Raw genomic sequence first — 19,349 nt, 5'->3', positions numbered from 1 at the left:
TTGGAGATCTGCTGTTATAGACATTTTTGTTCTCTTTGAGAAATTTGAATTTTTTATGCAATTGTAACCCAAGAAACTCTTAATGCCAACTGGCAAGGGGGTTTACTGGACTGTCCTGGTTATGGTATTTATATTCTGGTTCACCAAAAAATGTCATGTGAGGTCTTAAATGAAAGCTGGAGCCACATCGGTTATTAACAGCATTGTGAAATGTATGTACAAACACTGTATAAAGAGTATAAAGTGTATATTATGTTTATTTAATGAAAACATGTTTTAAAGTCTGTATTAAGGCAGAGTTGACAAACAGGTTTTCCGTCAAACAAATTATGTTTATTCACCTGTCTTTGTTGAGGTGTAAATTAAGCTTTGTACGGTAAGACAGTGGGCATCATTTACATACAAAGTCAACAGAAAGATGTGAAATCAATAGGGCAGCAGCACACAGGGAAAAACAAACCCCAAGGAGTTTTACTGTCTCTGAGTTCAGACAGGTTTCAGAGTAGCAGCCGTGTTAGTCTGTATTCGCAAAAAGAAAAGGAGTACTTGTGGCACCTTAGAGACTAACAAATTTATTAGAGCATAAGCTTTCATGAGCTACAGCATCCAATGAAGTGAGCTGTAGCTCACGAAAGCTTATGCTCTAATAAATTTGTTAGTCTCTAAGGTGCCACAAGTACTCCTTTTCTTTTTGAGTTCATACAATGACTTTTGGAGATAGAAGTAGAAGGCAAAGAAGACACCCCTTATCCTGCACTTAGGAAATAAACGGACATGGTGCAAACTCAACCAGCCTGAGTTAGAAATGCTGTAGAAAGGCTTTGGGAGAGAAAAGACTTCTTTAGCTAGAAGGTTAGCCTGTTAAGTTTAGTCTCAAAAAGCATGTTATGGTTTTATGTGTAACCTTTTGTTTCCATGATCCTTATTCATTATCTCTTGAATTTTTTATAATCAACTTATTATTGTTTTCATTATAACTCAGGAAGGAATAATCAATTGCACAAATACAAAATGGGAAATGACTACCTAGGAAGGAGTACTTCAGAAAAGGATCTGAGGGTTTTAGTGGATCACAAAATAAATGAGTCAACAGTGTAACACTGTTGCAAAAGAATCAAACATTCTGGGATGTACTAGCAGGAGTGTTGTAAGCAAGACAGGAGAAGTAACTGCCCCACTCTACTCAATGCTAATAAGGCCTCAACAGTATTGTGTCCAGTTCTGGGCACAACACTTTGTGAAAGATGTGGACAAATTGGAGAAAGTCCAGAGGAGGGTAACTAAAATAATTAAAAGTCTAGAAAACATGACCTAGAAGAAAAGATTGAAAAAACTGAGTTTGTTTAGTTTGGAGAAGAGAAGATTGAGGGGAGACATAACAATAGTCTTCAAGTACATTAAAAAGTTGTTATAAGAGGAGGGGGACAAATTGTTCTCCTTAACCACTGAGGGCAGGACAAGAAGTAAAGGGGTTAAATTGCAACATGGGAGATTTAGGTTAGACATTAGGAAAAACTTCTTGTCAGGGTAGTTAAGCACTGGAACAAATTATCTAGGAAGGTTGTAGAATCTCCATCATTGGAGGTTTTTAAGAACAGGTTAAAACTACAGCTATCAGGGATGATCTAGATAATACTTAGTCCTGCCTCAGTGCAGGGGACTGGAATAGATGATCTATCGAGGTCCCTTCCAGTTACGATTCTATAAATATATCTTAATGCTGTGATATTAAGCAAGGAGCTGATTCTGAGTTGAAACATACAAGCTGGTGTGTGCATGGTCCCCTTTGGGGGGGAGGAGACATCGTATTTCTGTGTGTGATCAGTGGATAAGGGGCTGGATACAACAGGGGAAGAGCTTCAAAGGGGCTCAGGGCTGGGGGTATCTCTTGTTAAATTGCTAGGTAAAATAAGGGGTTTGGGTTGCTCACAGGCTGGTAGTGTCAGGGAGCAGCTGACACCTAGTTAAGCACCAGCAATTCTCCTACTTGCTGAAGGCAGGAGGGTAACAAGGTGACTCACAGTCCTGGGTATCCTGAGAACCATCACAGTAATTAAATAATGTAGTTTGCTATGAATGCAGCCATATAGTGATAAAGCTTCCAAAGCATTAACTTTTGAGGAAAAGTTTTTCTCTTTTGTGATTATTTCATCATTTATAGAGCTATAGATAGATAGTGACTGTCTTATCTGATTTTCTTTCTCAGATTCTTTTGCTTCTTTTCACATTACAGGTCCAAAAATCACAAGTTAACCGAGAAGCTAAGGCAACGGAGTAAACCTGAATCATGTATTACAATGCTATGTCACAGCCACACCATACTTAATGTTGAGTAACAGTTTCTATCAAAACCCAATTCAAAGGGCTCAAAATGCACATGCAAATACTGTAAGGCCCCATCCTGTCAAGCCTTTCTGTAGATTTGGGTTCCACTACATCTGGAGAGGAAAAAATACTCCTCACCAATTCATTAAAAATTAGACCATACTTCATAAGATTCAAAACTTTGAAAATACAGAAAATATGCAGTCTGATATTGTTAAATAAAGTTCTAATTAAATTTGACAGTAAGAGCTCAAGATTTTATCGGGTACTCTGATTTAGAAATTTGGTTTTACATCACAAGCTTGACATCCTAAAATTGATCCCAGGCCTCCAACCTGCATGTCTTGGATCTTTAAGAGGGGACAGAGAGAGAGAGAGAGAATCACTAGAAATTTTACCAATGGTTTCTGAAGAACTAACTGGAGAAAGCATTGAGCCTGCATTAACTATACAAAAGCCATTTTGCTTATCTCCCTCTTGAATTATCATATGACATGAAGCTACTACAAAGGAAATAATATGTAGAATGATACTGTTTTCTATTCTTCTCCGGGAAAGAAAATGGTTTATCAAGGTCGTAGACTTTTTATTTCCCTGATGTTTCCATGGAAACAAGTGAGAAGCATGAGGTTTCAATCTCTGAAAGAAGATTTAAGTACATTTACACTAGAGATACCATAGCTATTTTTTACCCTGCTAAACTCCATGTAATTTATAACTACAAGAAGTAGAAAGAAAAGGAGTACTTGTGGCACCTTAGAGACTAACAGATTTATTAGAGCATAAGCTTTCGTGAGCTACAGCTCACTTCATCGGATGCATTTGGTGGAAAAAACAGAGGAGAGATTTATATACACACACACAGAGAACATGAAACAATGGGTTTATCATACACACTGTAAGGAGAGTGATCACTTAAGATAAGCCATCACCAACAGCGGGGGGGGGGGGGGGGGGGGGGGGGGGGGAGGAGGAAAACCTTTCATGGTGACAAGCAGGTAGGCTAATTCCAGCAGTTAACAAGAATATCAGAGGAACAGTGGGGGGTGGGGTGGGGGGGAGAAATAACATGGGGAAATAGTTTTACTTTGTGTAATGACTCATCCATTCCCAGTCTCTATTCAAGCCTAAGTTAATTGTATCCAGTTTGCAAATTAATTCCAATTCAGCAGTCTCTCGTTGGAGTCTGTTTTTGAAGCTTTTTTGTTGAAGTATAGCCACTCTTAGGTCTGTGATCGAGTGACCAGAGAGATTGAAGTGTTCTCCAACTGGTTTTTGAATGTTATAATTCTTGATTATATGATTAAGTCTGATTTGTGTCCATTCATTCTTTTACGTAGAGACTGTCCAGTTTGGCCAATGTACATGGCAGAGGGGCATTGCTGGCACATGATGGCATATATCACATTGGTAGATGCGCAGGTGAACGAGCCTCGGATAGTGTGGCTGATGTGATTAGGCCCTATGATGGTATCCCCTGAATAGATATGTGGACAGAATTTGGCAACGGGCTTTGTTGCAAGGATAGGTTCCTGGGTTAGTGGTTCTGTTGTGTGGTGTGTGGTTGCTGGTGAGTATTTGCTTCAGATTGGGGGGCTGTCTGTAAGCAAGGACTGGTCTGTCTCCCAAGATCTGAGAGAGCGATGGCTCGTCCTTCAGGATAGGTTGTAGATCCTTGATGATGCGTTGGAGAGGTTTTAGTTGGGGGCTGAAGGTGATGGCTAGTGGCGTTCTGTTGTTTTCTTTGTTGGGCCTGTCCTGTAGTAGGTGACTTCTGGGTACTCTTCTGGCTCTGTCAATCTGTTTCTTCACTTCAGCAGGTGGGTATTGTAGTTGTAGGAATGCATGATAGAGATCTTGTAGGTGTTTGTCTCTGTCTGAGGGGTTGGAGCAAATGCGGTTATATCGTAGCGCTTGGCTATAGACAATGGATCGAGTGGTATGATCTGGATGAAAGCTAGAGGCATGTAGGTAGGAATAGCGGTCAGTAGGTTTCTGATATAGGGTGGTGTTTATGTGCCCATCGCTTATTAGCACCGTAGTGTCCAGGAAGTGGATCTCTTGTGTGGACTGGTCCAGGCTGAGGTTGATGGTGGGATGGAAATTGTTGAAATCATGGTGGAATTCCTCAAGAGCTTCTTTTCCATGGGTCCAGATGATGAAGATGTCATCAATGTAGCGCAAGTAGAGTAGGGGCATTAGGGGACGAGAGCTGAGGAAGCGTTGTTCTAAGTCAGCCATAAAAATGTTGGCATACTGTGGGGCCATGCGGGTACCCATCGCAGTGCCACTGATTTGAAGGTATACATTGTCACCAAATGTGAAATAGTTATGGGTCAGGACAAAGTCACAAAGTTCTGCCACCAGGTTAGCCGTGACAGTATCGGGGATACTGTTCCTGACGGCTTGTAGTCCATCTTTGTGTGGAATGTTGGTGTAGAGGGCTTCTACATCCATAGTGGCTAGGATGGTGTTTTTAGGAAGATCACCAATGGACTGTAGTTTCCTCAGGAAATCGGTGGTGTCTCGAAGATAGCTGGGAGTGCTGGTAACGAAGGGCCTGAGGAGGGAGTCTACATAGCCAGACAATCCTGCTGTCAGGGTGCCAATGCCTGAGATGATGGGGCGTCCAGGATTTCCAGGTTTATGGATCTTGGGTAGCAGATAGAATACCCCAGGTCGGGGCTCCAGGGGTGTGTCTGTGTGGATTTGTTCTTGTGCTTTTTCAGGGAGTTTCTTGAGCAAATGCTGTAGTTTCTTTTGGTAACTCTCAGTGGGATCAGAGGGTAATGGCTTGTAGAAAGTGGTGTTGGAGAGCTGCCTAGTAGCCTCTTGTTCATACTCTGACCTATTCATGATGACGACAGCACCTCCTTTGTCAGCCTTTTTGACAGATTGACGGAGCCAGAAGAGTACCCAGAAGTCACCTACTACAGGACAGGCCCAACAAAGAAAACAACAGAACGCCACTAGCCATCACCTTCAGCCCCCAACTAAAACCTCTCCAACGCATCATCAAGGATCTACAACCTATCCTGAAGGACGAGCCATCGCTCTCTCAGATCTTGGGAGACAGACCAGTCCTTGCTTACAGACAGCCCCCCAATCTGAAGCAAATACTCACCAGCAACCACACACCACACAACAGAACCACTAACCCAGGAACCTATCCTTGCAACAAAGCCCGTTGCCAACTCTGTCCACATATCTATTCAGGGGATACCATCATAGGGCCTAATCACATCAGCCACACTATCCGAGGCTCGTTCACCTGCGCATCTACCAATGTGATATATGCCATCATGTGCCAGCAATGCCCCTCTGCCATGTACATTGGCCAAACTGGACAGTCTCTACGTAAAAGAATGAATGGACACAAATCAGACGTCAAGAATTATAACATTCAAAAACCAGTTGGAGAACACTTCAATCTCTCTGGTCACTCGATCACAGACCTAAGAGTGGCTATACTTCAACAAAAAAGCTTCAAAAACAGACTCCAACGAGAGACTGCTGAATTGGAATTAATTTGCAAACTGGATACAATTAACTTAGGCTTGAATAGAGACTGGGAATGGATGAGTCATTACACAAAGTAAAACTATTTCCCCATGTTATTTCTCCCCCCCCACCCCACCCCCCACTGTTCCTCTGATATTCTTGTTAACTGCTGGAATTAGCCTACCTGCTTGTCACCATGAAAGGTTTTCCTCCTCCCCCCCCCCCCCCCCGCCGCTGTTGGTGATGGCTTATCTTAAGTGATCACTCTCCTTACAGTGTGTATGATAAACCCATTGTTTCATGTTCTCTGTGTGTGTGTATATAAATCTCTCCTGTTTTTTCCACCAAATGCATCCGATGAAGTGAGCTGTAGCTCACGAAAGCTTATGCTCTAATAAATCTGTTAGTCTCTAAGGTGCCACAAGTACTCCTTTTCTTTTTGCGAATACAGACTAACACGGCTGCTACTCTGATACAAGAAGTAGATCTTTCTGGTCTATGATGAGCCTCTGGGGGTTGTTTTGTTTTTATTGTTTTATTATGATTATCTTACTTTATTTTCAATGATCAGGCAGTGGCAGCTACTTATGAGTATGATCTCACTAAACATAATTTTCATTAATATAAACCCTAAACATTAATTGGGGGCTTTTTTCCCACCTATATTTATATGGAATATAGTCATGGATTTTAATATTGTCATGGATCTCAATAGAAATGCCGTGAACAAAGATTTTATTTTTCCCTTCATGCCAATAAATGAGTTATGAATGCTTTATTTTCCTTTGGCACCTTAAAGACTAACAGATTTATTTGAGCATAAACTTTCATGGATAAAAACCCCTCTTCTTCAGATGCATGGAGTGAAAATTACAGATGCAGACATAAATATACTGGCACATGAAGAGAAGGGAGTTACCTCACAAGTGGAGAACCAGTGCTGAAAGGGCCAGTTCAATCAAGGCGGATGTAGTCCACTCCCAATAATAGATGAGAAGGTGTCAATTCCAGGAGAGGCAAAGCTGCTTTTGTAATGAGCCAGCCACTCCCAGTCCCTATTCAAGCCCAAATTAATGGTGTTAAATTTGCAAATGAATTTTATTTTTACTGTTTCTCTTTGAAGTCTGTTTCTGAAGATATTTTGTTCAAGTGTAGCTAGTTTCAAATCTATTATAGAATTCTATAACATTTATTTTCCTTTGTTGCTTATAGTCTATTTCATTTGAGAATAATTATTTTAAACTGATTTTTTGGGCAGGCTTCCTGTTTCTGCTGTACTTACAAAAATGTTGCTCTTAGTTTTTGTGTCCTGAGATAGCTGCTCTTCACATTCTGAATTGGCCTGCCTTATACTTTGATACTTGACGTACCCAATTTTATACTCCTAAAGATTTGACTTCCAATTTTTAAAGGATGCCCTTTTGCCACTAACTGCCTCTATTACTCGGTTGTTTAGCCATCGTGGCACTTTCTGGTCCTTTTTTTTTTTAAATTATTTGGGATATACATTTAATTTGAGCCTCTATTAAGAGTCTTCCTCAGCACCTCCCTGGTATTTCCGTCTTCTCCTTGTTGTCTCTCCTCCTTTCACCCCAACCCACCACCAGAGCACAGCAAGCTCCTGCCGCTCTGGAGGGAAGGGTGATGAGTCCTGATTTGCTCTTCCCCTCTGGACTTCTGACAACACCTTGGATCGGTGGGGATGGTGGACTCTGCCGAGCACAATTCACTGATAGCACCAAAATGAGCCGCCGCTGAGCTCTCCGCTTCCTTTCTCACCTACTTGATGGGCAACTTGATATTGATCATCGGGTGACCCTTGCGCTAACACCTTCCCCAGAGCTACTGCCCCCGGCTGTGGCAAAAAGCCACCAGCAGGAATTAGCGCGGTGGGTGCAGAGCAGAGCAGGCCGGCGAGGTCACACCCTTGATGCAGACGCTGGAGGTCAACTCCCCCTGGGGGAACAGAGTTGAGCCTCACAAAATCAGTTAAAAGAAAAGGAGGACTTGTGGCACCTCAGAGACTAATTTACTTGAGCATAAGCTTTCACCCCTCTGTTTTTTCCACCGAATGCATCCGATGAAGTGAGCTGTAGCTCACGAAAGCTTATGCTCTAATAAATGTGTTAGTCTCTAAGGGGCCACAAGTCCTCCTTTGCTTTTTGCGGATACAGACTAACACGGCTGCTACTCAGGAACCTAACAAACTCAGCTGACCCTCGGCGGTAACTCCATGTAAGCCCCCCTCCCCCCTTGCGCGCGCGCCCGCACACACACACTGACTGCGCCCTACACACACTCACCCCCACACGTAACTCCCTACCCCCGCGCACGCGCGCACACGGTCACGCCCAGCACAGGCGCAGGACCACACTCACTCCCCAGAGCGCTCCCCCCCCCCCCGCCAGGGCCCCGTCCCGCCGTCATATTATCATCACACGCGCCTCTGGAGAACCACGCGGCTCACGTGCCCCGTCCGCAACGCGCCCCGCCCCCATTGCGCTCTCTGATTGGCTGTAAGCCCGCCGCGCTGGGACAACGAGTCGCACAATGCTCCGCGTCCGATTGGCCGTGCCTTGAGACGGATTTTCCCCCACCTCCCATGAGACGGTATGTGACGTCATTGGAAAGCGCCGCCTCTCGGGAGACCACATGTCCCGGCGCTCCCCGCGGTGGGGCGGGTCAAAGGTGAAGTCCAAGATGGCGGCGGATGCGGACCACGGGGCGCTGGAGGAGGCGGTGGAAGAGCTGCGGAGCTTCAAGGACCTGGTGAGAGAAACAGAGACCGATCTCCCCGCACCCTTCTCCCCTGGGCTCGGCGTCTCTTGCCCGGGTCCGTTCCCCTCGTCACACGCTGGCGCGCCCGGCTCCCTCAGGGGCAGGAAGGGGGCGGGGCTAACCTGGGACTTGGGAACCTGGTTCAGTTCCCTGCTCTGCTCCCGGCTCCCTGGGCGCGTCCCTCTGTCTCCCTTCCCCATCCGCGGGGCGGGAAGGACCGCGCAGCCCGGCCCTGGCTCGCCGCGCGCGGGGAGGAGACGCACGCTGAAGACTCTGCGGTGCTCAGATGGGAGGGCGGCGTCGGGGCCAAGCACCCTGGCGAGCGCTCCTGTTCTGCCTGCCTGATGCCACCCTGTGCCCTTCCCCGCCTGCTGAGTCTTGCCGCTTCTTGCTTAATCTTTGAAACTTTAAAGGAGACCTGGTGCTAGCACTTGCTGTGGGACCTGAACACGCAGCCCTCCTGTTGTGCTGGTACTGTTTGCCTCTCTGCATCGGGGTATCCTGGAAGGGAGTGGGGGATATTAACTGGCAAAGTGTCCAGCTTTCATTTGGGGCTTCAATTACTCTTGATAGGAGAGATAAAGAGATGCTATTAACATAAAATATGGCTATTAAAGTAGATGAAGATGCTATACCTATCCTAGCTATCTGCTACCAGGTAACTTTTCTCTTTTAAACTCACTTTATTCTGTTCTTAAATGTGTTTCTCTGCCTTGTTTCTACATGAAAAAAACAGCCAAGTAACAGGGAAGACATGGGGAAATGCAACTGGTTGTATACAAAGTGCTGTGGAATGCATGAATTGGAAAAAAAAAAAACCTTATTTTTTCTGTGATCTTAGTTATAGTGATATTAGCAGCTACTTCTAGTAATAGGGGGTAACATTTTTAGACAGATTTGTGACTTCTTCTCTTTTTAAAGTTGAGGGATTTCCTTAAAAGCGATCCCCACAGTTTGTGGCTGCAGCATTGAGTGTCCAGGGGTTGACTGAGTTGGATCCTAGCTGGGAGGGACTTAGTTTCATTTGATTGGCTGGCTTGGTGGTAGTTCTTGGCTGTTTGTCAATGTTTGTCCCCTTTGTCTTTCACTCTCAGGGAGTAACAGATGTACTGTGTGAAACTTGTGACCAGTTGGGATGGAAGACACCAACTAAAATTCAAGTTGAGGCTATTCCTGTGGCTCTCCAAGGTGAGCAGAGTCTGCTTGTCTGTTTCCATGAACAGGTGTGGAAAGATGGATATAGACTTCATATGGGTGAATCTTGTAGGGTTGAAACAATTGAAGACAATGCTTCACTCTCCACAGGAGTATGAATGTTTACTCTGTATCCTGTCCAGATTGTAGTTCAGATCTGACAGTCTATCTTCCTAAACTCCCTTGCGATATTGGATGGATACAGTATTCCTCGCTGCCTGTATTGCTGTTTAGTTTTGAAGTGCACTATTAAAATATGGCATTGGGTAAACATGCTGTTTAATGGAGCTGGATGAAAAATTCATAGCACATAATTCAGCAAATTTTTGTTTTTTTTCTTTGCAAAATATTAGTGCATATCATGATTTTGTCAAAACTATTTTCCAGTTAATGCTAGTAAATCTTGCTCTGTAGCAACTTCATTAACAGTTTGTAGTGAATATTTGACATTTCAGTTGTTTTGATTAGTCACATAGCTGCTAGGGATGTAAATATCATTTAAAAAGTTAACCGGTTAAACGATTAAAATTATATTGTTTAACTGATTAACCAAGGTCTGGCGCAGGTTAGGGGTTAATGGTTATGGTTGGTTAACCTTTTATGTCCCTAATAGATGCATGGTACATTTCTGCTCTCTGCCTAAAAGAAGGTGTATCTTAGAATCAGACTTTCTAGAGTGAATAATTGCTCATTCAAAATGGCTTTCTGTGAAAATCCTGTAATTGCTGATTTCAGTTATGTTTTTAGCTAACATTCCTGTCACTAAACGCATTCACTAGAATATTCATAAAGTGAATACTATTGGGATAGAAAGACAATTCAATAACACGTTTTAAAATGTGAGTTATTTTTTTCAGTGTTTGTCTTGTCCTGTTACTTACATATTGGCAGGTGCATTTGAATAAAAGCCACATTTAGGTATTAGTACTCATAAAATTAGTTAAACTTTAGGAACTTTCCTTGTTGAAGGCAAGGATTGGGGTTATTTTAACATGTGCCTCGGAATAGATGGTGTCTTGGCAAAAGCAAGGTTCCCAAGCCATGGAACGTGTCTAAAACTGAACCAGATTTCCTTATCTTTGTCACTTCATGACTGATAATTTTTAGACATATTTAAACATATGAGGGGAATGGTGTATAAAATGGTTGGATTTAGTGAAATGTAAAGTGAGGGTTTGTGACCTGACGTTCTAAGACAAACTATATGCTGCTTGGAACCTAGTGGGGAAAATGAAAGGGACTGTGGCATTCAAGTTAAGTTGCATAGAAATAAAACCATGTTTAAATGCTTCAAAGATCTGTGGAGGCTCCCTGTTCAGGTGCTGTGTCCTTGCACCCCTTTTTTGCTCACTCCTGTGAGTACTTGCTGGTACAGGTCTCTAAAATTTCATCATGGGGTTTTCTTTTCTTATGATGCTGGGAGGGCATCTCTCTCTAGGCTCTACTATCACAGGCTTTTGCCTCCACCTCTCTCCTTTAGGCCGGGATATCATTGGGCTGGCAGAGACAGGCTCTGGAAAAACAGGGGCCTTTGCTTTGCCCATCCTGCAGACACTGCTGGAAACACCCCAACGCTTCTTTGCTCTTGTCCTCACACCAACCCGAGAGCTCGCCTTCCAGATCTCGGAGCAATTTGAAGCTCTTGGATCCTCCATTGGTGTCCAGAGTGGTGAGTGGCCTTCTAATGGGCCTCAGAATTGTACAATATTTGGATGTTACTGTGTGAAAATTTGAGGGAGTAGGAGAAAGCTGTTGAACTGTAAGGAAGGGAGTAGAGAGTATGGAATCAGGGGAGATAGAGGAATAGAGCATGGGAGTGGGGTTGGGAAAGGAACATTGGTGAGGGGGTAGTATTTGTGGTGGTGGTATATCACCTTTCAGTGTGAAAAAGAGCATGGAGCAATCTTTCTTCTCTGAGGTGTACATCCAAGGCAGTGGACGTTTCCCAAGGGGGAAGTGGGGAGGATCACCCCTAACCACATGTTAAATTGTCAGCCATAAATATGAGTCACCGCCCCAATGAACTGGATAGGGGAGTTCACACCCATCAGGCTTTCTTTGCAGACTCCCTGCATCAGTTCTATATTTAAACTGATGTTTTAAGATTTAGTTTGCGACTATAAGGGCTAGGAACTCTGAATGAGTGCACAGATTTTGCAGCTAAACTTGGGGGGGGGGAATTTGCAGCTAGCTTTGTGACCGTGGACCGTGTGACATCGGTCCATGACAGTAAATGATCTGGGGACTTGAAATCTGGATTAGGATATCTGAGGAAAGACAGTTACTGGTCAGGGATGCCAAAATGAAATTAAAGGGAATTCTTATTAAGATAAGTGGCTTTTAATTCCTATACATAAGTTGTGGGTGGATTTGAGAAGGAATAGGACTACGTAGATTGTTGGTTATAGTGGTGGCTTGTACTGGTTCTGTTCCAGAGGGACTCACTTTGCCTCTTTTTTTCCCCACAGCAGTTATTGTGGGTGGAATTGACATGATGTCACAGGCTCTGACCTTAGCCAAGAAGCCCCATGTTGTAATTGGTAAGAAATCAGCAAGTAGAGTGATGCTTGTAATAAGTTCACAGGCATCCTAAGGAATGTGAAATGGCGGTGTTGGTTGTCAGAAGTGCCTGTATGTGTCTGGAGGGAGCAATGAGTGTAACCTCACTGTGTTCCTCTTGGCTTTGAAGAAGGGACAGTGGATGCAATGCAAACTCATCTCAAAATTGTCCAGCCAAGTTGCCTTGCCCCATTCTCCCCTAGGAACTCAAGCACCATGGTCTAGAGCTCTTCTCAAGATGTCTTTGATCTGGCCCATTTTTTCCCTTGAAAGGCCTGGTCTGGTGGTCCTCATTTTAAGACAGCTCTGGCATACAGGAGCTCTTTCATCCAGAGAAAATCAGTCTGCTTTGGCTTCTCACCAAGCCACCTTCAGTTCCCAGCACAGCTCCGCATTGCTGTGCTTGCCTTTACAATCTTAAGCAAAAGAAGCCAACTCTATAGCAGAGTCCCTCCTTCCTCACTTGCGGTGCCACTTCCCTCCTTATGTGGACTGCATTCTGGGGCATTTTTCCCATTGCCATTACCTTTTACCTTTCTTTTTGATTGTCTGTTGGTAGCAACACCTGGCCGTCTGATTGATCATCTGGAGAACACAAAAGGTTTCAACTTGCGAGCTCTTAAGTACCTGGTTATGGATGAAGCTGACCGAATCCTCAACATGGATTTTGAGACAGAGGTAAGGCCTATGATACCCGCCCTAAAGGAAAAGTCCTATAGAATTTAACAGATGAAATCAATACAATCTTAAGGAAACTATTCTAAATGTCTATAAGACTTAATAGAACAGCAGCTCTCAAACTGTGGGTCAGGCCCAAAGTGGGTCGCCACCTTGTTTTAATGGGGTTGCCAAGGCTGGCATTAGATTTGCTGGGGCCTGGGCCTGAAGCTGGTGCCCAAGCCCCACTATCTGGGGCAGCAGGGCTCAGGTTACAGGCCCCCAACCTGGACTGAAGCCCTTGGGCTTCAGCTTTGCCTTCCTGCCCCCTTGGGGTGGCAGGGCTTGGGCAGGTTCAGGCTTTGGTCACTCCTCCTGGGGTTGTTTTAGTAATTTTTTTTGTCAGAAGGGGGTCGCAGTGCAATGAAGTTTGAGAACCGCTGTAATAGAAAATGAGATCTTGCTGTAGCTTTATTAAGCTATCCCACAGAACTTAATAGTAAATTATATTGAACTTTTAACATCCCATAGAATTCGCTCTTAAATTCTACACAATGTTTTAAACACTTTAGAAATGATCTAATCTCTGTTAAATTCTGTTGAATTCTTCTCTAAATGTTTGTCTTGTTGTTCCTTATTAGATGCACATGCTGATATATGCACTCCTGCAGATATACTGCCTACTGACTTTTGGAGTCCATGACAGTCCAATGACTGTCTAGATGTCCCAGCCCACAATGAAGCTTCATTTTATATGGCTCTTCTAAAAGAAGGAAGGGATTTATTGGGAGGGCCACTCCTCCCATATCAGACAAATTAGTATATGGCCCTGTATTCATATGTTCTCTGCATTCTCTGCTTGGAACACTCACTTGAAGGGGCACATGTCTTGACTTCTACTGTGCCTTAATAGAAGGTTTTGCCTCCTCCCTCTCTTTCTTTTACAGGTGGATAAGATCCTAAAAGTGATTCCCCGAGACAGGAGGACATTCCTCTTTTCTGCCACCATGACCAAGAAGGTGAGAGCATAACTTTTCTCAGATCAGCCTGTGTGTGTTGAAAGTGGGGGAAGGGGTAATGGATTATCAGATAGATGTTTCTACTCCCCTTTCCTCCTCCCTAAGGCTACATCTACACTATGAATTAGGGGTGTGATTCCCCGCTCATGTATGTATGCTCCCTCATGCTAGCTCTCATTGAGCTAGCACCAGTATAAACAGTGGCATAGCAGTGAAGGCATGGCTTAGCCGTGCCGAGTACAAATCTGCCTGAAACTGGTGGGTACGTACTTGGCACGGCCCAGCTGTGCCTCCACTACCAGTGCTACTGTGGCTACACTTCCGTTCATGCTCTCACTATCTTGAGAGCTAGCATCTGTACACAAGTAGGGGAATTGTGCTCGTAGTGTAGACATAGCCTTAGAGCCATGTTGCTGGAGGATTAGATTCTTGCTAATACAGATTTATTTTGATTCTTCATTCAGGTGCAAAAGCTCCAGCGTGCTGCGCTGAAGGACCCTGTTAAATGTGCTGTTTCCTCCAAATACCAGACAGTAGAAAAACTGCAACAGCATTATATTTTCATCCCCTCCAAATTCAAGGTAATGCCTCTTCTCTCCCCATTCTCAAAGCCATTCTTGCTCCTCCTTCATAGTTACTCTCCTGCTCTTTCCCACCTTCTCTGGCTTATGGTTGCAGTTGCCCTTTGCTCTCATGTAGTCTGTACAACTGCTGTGTTTGATCCTTTCAGGACAGTTACCTGGTTTATATCTTGAATGAACTGGCTGGGAACTCTTTCATGATATTCTGCAGTACCTGCAACAACACTCAAAGGACAGCTCTCCTGCTCCGCAACTTGGGTTTCACTGCCATACCCCTCCATGGACAGATGAGTCAGGTAGCAGCCTATCTCACTCCTTGCTGTGTAGGTGTATATGAGATGAGGATGTGCCACTGTGTCATGATCATCTCCAAGAGGAAAGAGACCGTAACATGTGTAGGGCTGGCTCCCTAGAGCTTAATTTAACACTCATGCAGGCACCAAATTCCAGTGTACCAGTATCAGTTGTCCCAGGTGAAAGTTTAATTTCCTAATCTTTCTGTATACAGAAGGATAACAATAGTTTAACAAGAATAGGTTCAGTGTCTTGCTGTTTGATTCCTTAACTTTCAAGTTATAAACTTGTTTCTTTATTTTTCTTTCTACTACCACAGAATAAGCGACTGGGGTCCCTGAACAAATTCAAGGCAAAGGCCCGTTCCATTCTGCTGGCTACAGATGTTGCAAGCAGAGGTCTAGACATCCCACATGTGGATGTGGTGATAAATTTTGATATTCCCACACATTCCAAGGTGAGATACTCATCTTGATAACTGAGAGTTCCTATCACCCGAGGCTTAGGATTGATCATCGAAGCTCACTACAGAAGACTTTCTCCTCTGCTGACTGGAGCTCTTAGTTCACTCGTCTAGATGAAGCTGTACCATTTCTTTTCTGTGGTGACGTTTTTACTTGGTGTTGCCTTTTGTGTACATTGATGTGTACTGTAGAGCAGGGGCGTGATAAATTGGGATGATTTCTCCATGCATGGGGAGAGGGCCGGGGGATAAATTCCAGTTTCTGTTGCATCATGCTGAAGGGAAAATATAAACTTTAAACTTGGGAAACAGTCCAATTTAAAATTATTCCAGTTTCTATATGTTGCGATTTTTTTTTTGTGTCAATTAGTGTTAGGGTTTTTCTGTTCTGTATTCATAATAATTCTTTTTGCAAGGAAGAAACTGACTAGACTAGAGTGCTATGAAAATGTACGAATTTATCAAACTGAAATAGACACTTTACTAAATCTGAAGAGTTGTTAATATCTTAGGACGTCTCTCTATGGAAGGCATAGCATTATCAGATGTGACCTTTCAAATTGATGGCATCCTGTGTTAAGACTAACACATAGCTCAAGACCTGCTATTAGGTAAACAATATTCAGTATTCTAGAAATTAAAACTGACTACTGTTTCCTGTAATGCTTATGGTGTACTAGACACTGCAAACAAATAAGATGGACATAGTCCCTGTTCTTGAAGATCTTAAATTATGAAAAGACTAGAAGTAGATTAGGGGTAATAGACCTACTAGGTCATCTAGTCCAAGATATCTCAAAAGTGGCCCATATCTTAATAGTTACGTATGGACACCTTCCCTTGCAACTCACTGTCTCAGACCTCTTTCCTTCTTATTTCTTGCGATCATGTGACAAGCCAATGGCAGGTATAGAAAAGTGGCTAAAGTATTTTTATCTGCCTTACTGTGGTTGAGGAAATGAGTTTGTACCATATAACCAGCAAGTGCTCCTCAGATCAGTTTGAAGACTTAAGATCTAGTTAGTCTTGCCCACTCAAGGCTGTTTCCTGCTGTATGTTCTCCAGAGCTTTTGTCTAGTATTAAATTACCTTAGCAATGGAACTTCCACTTCCCATAGACCATTCCACAATCCAACCGATTGCACCCAAAAATGTCTTGATATTTCACCTTATTTATATTGTGACTTAATTTTGTCCTGCAGATTTGCCAGTGCAGTTGACTTACTGTCAGAAAAGGAAAAAATGAAGAGGGGCACTGTTATAGGCCTATACCTTAATTCAGAGATGGGTTAATACCGGAGAACAAACTAGAGAGCTGCTTTTCACCATCCCCTCAATTTTCAGGGAGCTACATATGCTACTCCTTTGAGCATAAATTCTGACCATTGTTTCTCCCCTCCCTCATGGCTTCTATTTTGTCCTAGGGAAATGCATAGCCCTCCCTGCATAGCCATTTACCTGCTGCTTGTGGGGCCTCAGTATACTTGGGCACAGAGCGCACTTCCAGGGACTGTTTTCAGGTCAGTATAGGACGGAGCACATCCTGTTGCTGACTGAAATATTTGCTTTCAGGATTACATTCACCGCGTGGGGAGGACAGCTCGAGCTGGGCGGTCTGGTAAATCCATCACCTTTGTCACTCAGTAAGTAACATCAGGGTGTGCCTGCCTCTTCCATCCAGACACACCTGTCCTCCTCCTTCATGAATAGGGAGCATCTTTTTTTTGCCCTGAGGAGCAGATAGGGTTCAGTGTGGTGAGTTTTGATAGGAACCACATATGTCTGGCTGGCTCTAGGAGGAGGCTGTGGCTAAAGGAAACCAAAGTATTCCTGGGAAGACTGATCTGTAAGGGCTATCATTTTACCAGGTATGATGTGGAACTATTCCAACGCATTGAGCACCTCATTGGCAAGAAGCTGCCTGTATTCCCCACACAGGAGGAGGAGGTCATGATGCTAACTGAGCGTGTGGCTGAAGCCCAGAGATTTGCTCGTATGGTATGTTTCACTTTATCCCTTCTCTGTCTCCATTGCCCTGAATTTCTCTCTGAATGTGGAGAGTTCTAGCGATTGCTCACCTTGTGGGGGTTTTTTTGTTTTTGTTTTTTCAGGAGTTGCGGGAGCAGGGAGAGAAAAAGAAGCGATCTCGGGATGAGGCCAATGATGATGATGACACAGAGGGAGCTACAGGTGTCAGGAACAAGGTGGCTGGTGGGAAAATGAAGAAAAGGAAAGCCCGTTAGCCAGATATTTAAACGTCTGTCCCTTTTGAGTTTACGTGGGCTGGGGCGGTACCCTACCACACAGTATTTCTATCAAATCAGAAGCCTCCAGAACTACACTTGTAAATAGCAGGCCAGTTGGAAAGAGATTTTTCCATCATGTTTGCGTCTCCAGCACTGTCTTTAGTCATAGTCTGAACCTGCACCCTGGTAGTATGCTGGAACCCATCGTCCTACTGAGGGTTGGTATCTGTTCTAATGCTGGGCTGTAAGAGGGAGTCATCTCCTGCAGCTGGACTGTCCCCTGGACTTGGAAGCAGCAGTCTCCTGGCAAAGCCCATTTTTATAGGGGTTAAATGTGAAATGTTGCCCTATGGACACTTTTCCCCCCAATCATGCTGCAGCCTATCATCACTCACCATCCAAACCTCAGCGAGTGCCTCTTTATAAGACAATTGGAAGGAAGAAGAAAACTGAGAAGCACCCTACATTTTCCAGGGTATGCATATGATGCTCCAGGATAGGGTTCTCGCCTTGAACAGAGAGACTCATGCTGGGGCAAAAACTCCGAATTTATTTTGCTTAACCACAAATCAGTTTGCTTTTCCATGTATTATAACTTATTGTGCCACTTCTGCTAACTTTCAAAGTTATCTGTTTTAAGGGGTTTCCCTCCCATGTAGGTCAACATCTTCTCTCACACCCTTACTGTGAAGTCAAGTCAGCATATGCTATCACCATGCTTTCTGTGGCAGCCCTCTGATGTTCCAGACATTGCAGTGACTTCATACAGTCTACTCCCATTGGAGGAGAAATGCCACGAAAATAGAGAGAGGCTGGCAGTGGCTGTGGGCAGAGACTTGGTATATGGCTTTCTGTGCTCCCACTAGTACTCACTGACTCCTGAGAGCCAACACTAGGGGGCAGTGTTACACAGTCAAGCAGCGAAGCCCTTTGTGCTGGAGGAACAGTAATGGATTGTTATCAGATGTTCTATTTCTGGCTCTTTCTCTTTATCCCAATAGTGCCTCTTTTGCGTTTTGCCTCTGAGCCTGGTAGCATAAAAGAAGCAAGAGAACCTTTTTGTAAAAAATGGAAGAAAGATTTTTTCTTTTCAGTACTCCAGCAGTCTGGTTCTAATTCCCATGCATAGTAAACCAGTGCTAATATGACATGTAAGGGTGCTCTTCAATTACCTTCTAAAACATGCCACCTCCTCCGGCAACTGAATAATTCTGCTGCCTGGGTGGTTTATAAAGTATCTGTCAGAGCTGGTCAGAAGCAAGAATTTCCCTTCCCCTAGAAATGCGGATGCTTGAGGGAGGGGGTTCTGAATGGGAAGGAAAAGCCAACATTCAGAAATTTAAAAATTCTGAAAAACTGATTTATTACCAGTTAATGTCAAAACATTAAATATGAAATATAATATATAAAAGTCAGGGATAGTTAAGGTAAAAATGTTTATCAAAAGCAAGTGTTCTAACTTCCTTGTGAAAGTTCATCAAGCTCAAACATATTCCTGCAAAATTTCAGTTTACATTAAATAGCATTTTCCAACAATACTTCTGTCAAATTGTTGACAAGCTCTATTGCCTATAATATAAACATAGGCCTAAGGTAGTGGTCATCTGATGCATAATATTTATCATTAACCTTGGCTGCCTTACCAGCTATTTAGCCTGGTCAATTGCAATAGCAACTTACTCATACCAAACATCCAAGCAGCTTCAAATGGATGTGCACCGCCAAATTCTCA

The 19,349-nt window shown here is 43.7% G+C and overlaps 1 protein-coding gene across 1 annotated transcript; it reads left to right on the top strand.

Moving 5' to 3' along the window:
* The first annotated feature begins 8,282 nt into the window (after nt 1–8,282).
* On the top strand, nt 8,283–18,186 carry DDX47 (DEAD-box helicase 47). Its single transcript, XM_038380199.2, has 12 exons — nt 8,283–8,595; nt 9,699–9,792; nt 11,279–11,467; nt 12,267–12,338; nt 12,917–13,035; nt 13,962–14,033; nt 14,498–14,614; nt 14,764–14,910; nt 15,228–15,365; nt 16,944–17,014; nt 17,240–17,369; nt 17,483–18,186. Exons 1-12 carry the CDS (start codon nt 8,479–8,481, stop codon nt 17,612–17,614), a joined length of 1,398 nt encoding a protein of 465 aa, XP_038236127.1. The 5' UTR covers nt 8,283–8,478; the 3' UTR covers nt 17,615–18,186.
* Nucleotides 18,187–19,349: the final 1,163 nt, after the last annotated feature.

This window comes from Dermochelys coriacea, chromosome 1, assembly GCF_009764565.3.
Source record: "Dermochelys coriacea isolate rDerCor1 chromosome 1, rDerCor1.pri.v4, whole genome shotgun sequence".
NCBI classification, from domain to species: Eukaryota; Metazoa; Chordata; order Testudines; family Dermochelyidae; genus Dermochelys; species Dermochelys coriacea.
Note: the sequence above shows the minus strand (reverse complement) of the source record. Positions and strands in the feature narration are given on the sequence as shown.

Bases quoted from the DNA above. Each gene is read 5' to 3' on its own strand.
- DDX47 (XM_038380199.2), top strand. From the start codon at position 8,479: ATGTCCCGGCGCTCCCCGCGGTGGGGCGGGTCAAAGGTGAAGTCCAAG. The intron at 8,596-9,698 runs GTGAGAGAAACA...TTTCACTCTCAG, and splicing joins TGCGGAGCTTCAAGGACCTG to GGAGTAACAGATGTACTGTG. The intron at 12,339-12,916 runs GTAAGAAATCAG...GTCTGTTGGTAG, and splicing joins GAAGCCCCATGTTGTAATTG to CAACACCTGGCCGTCTGATT.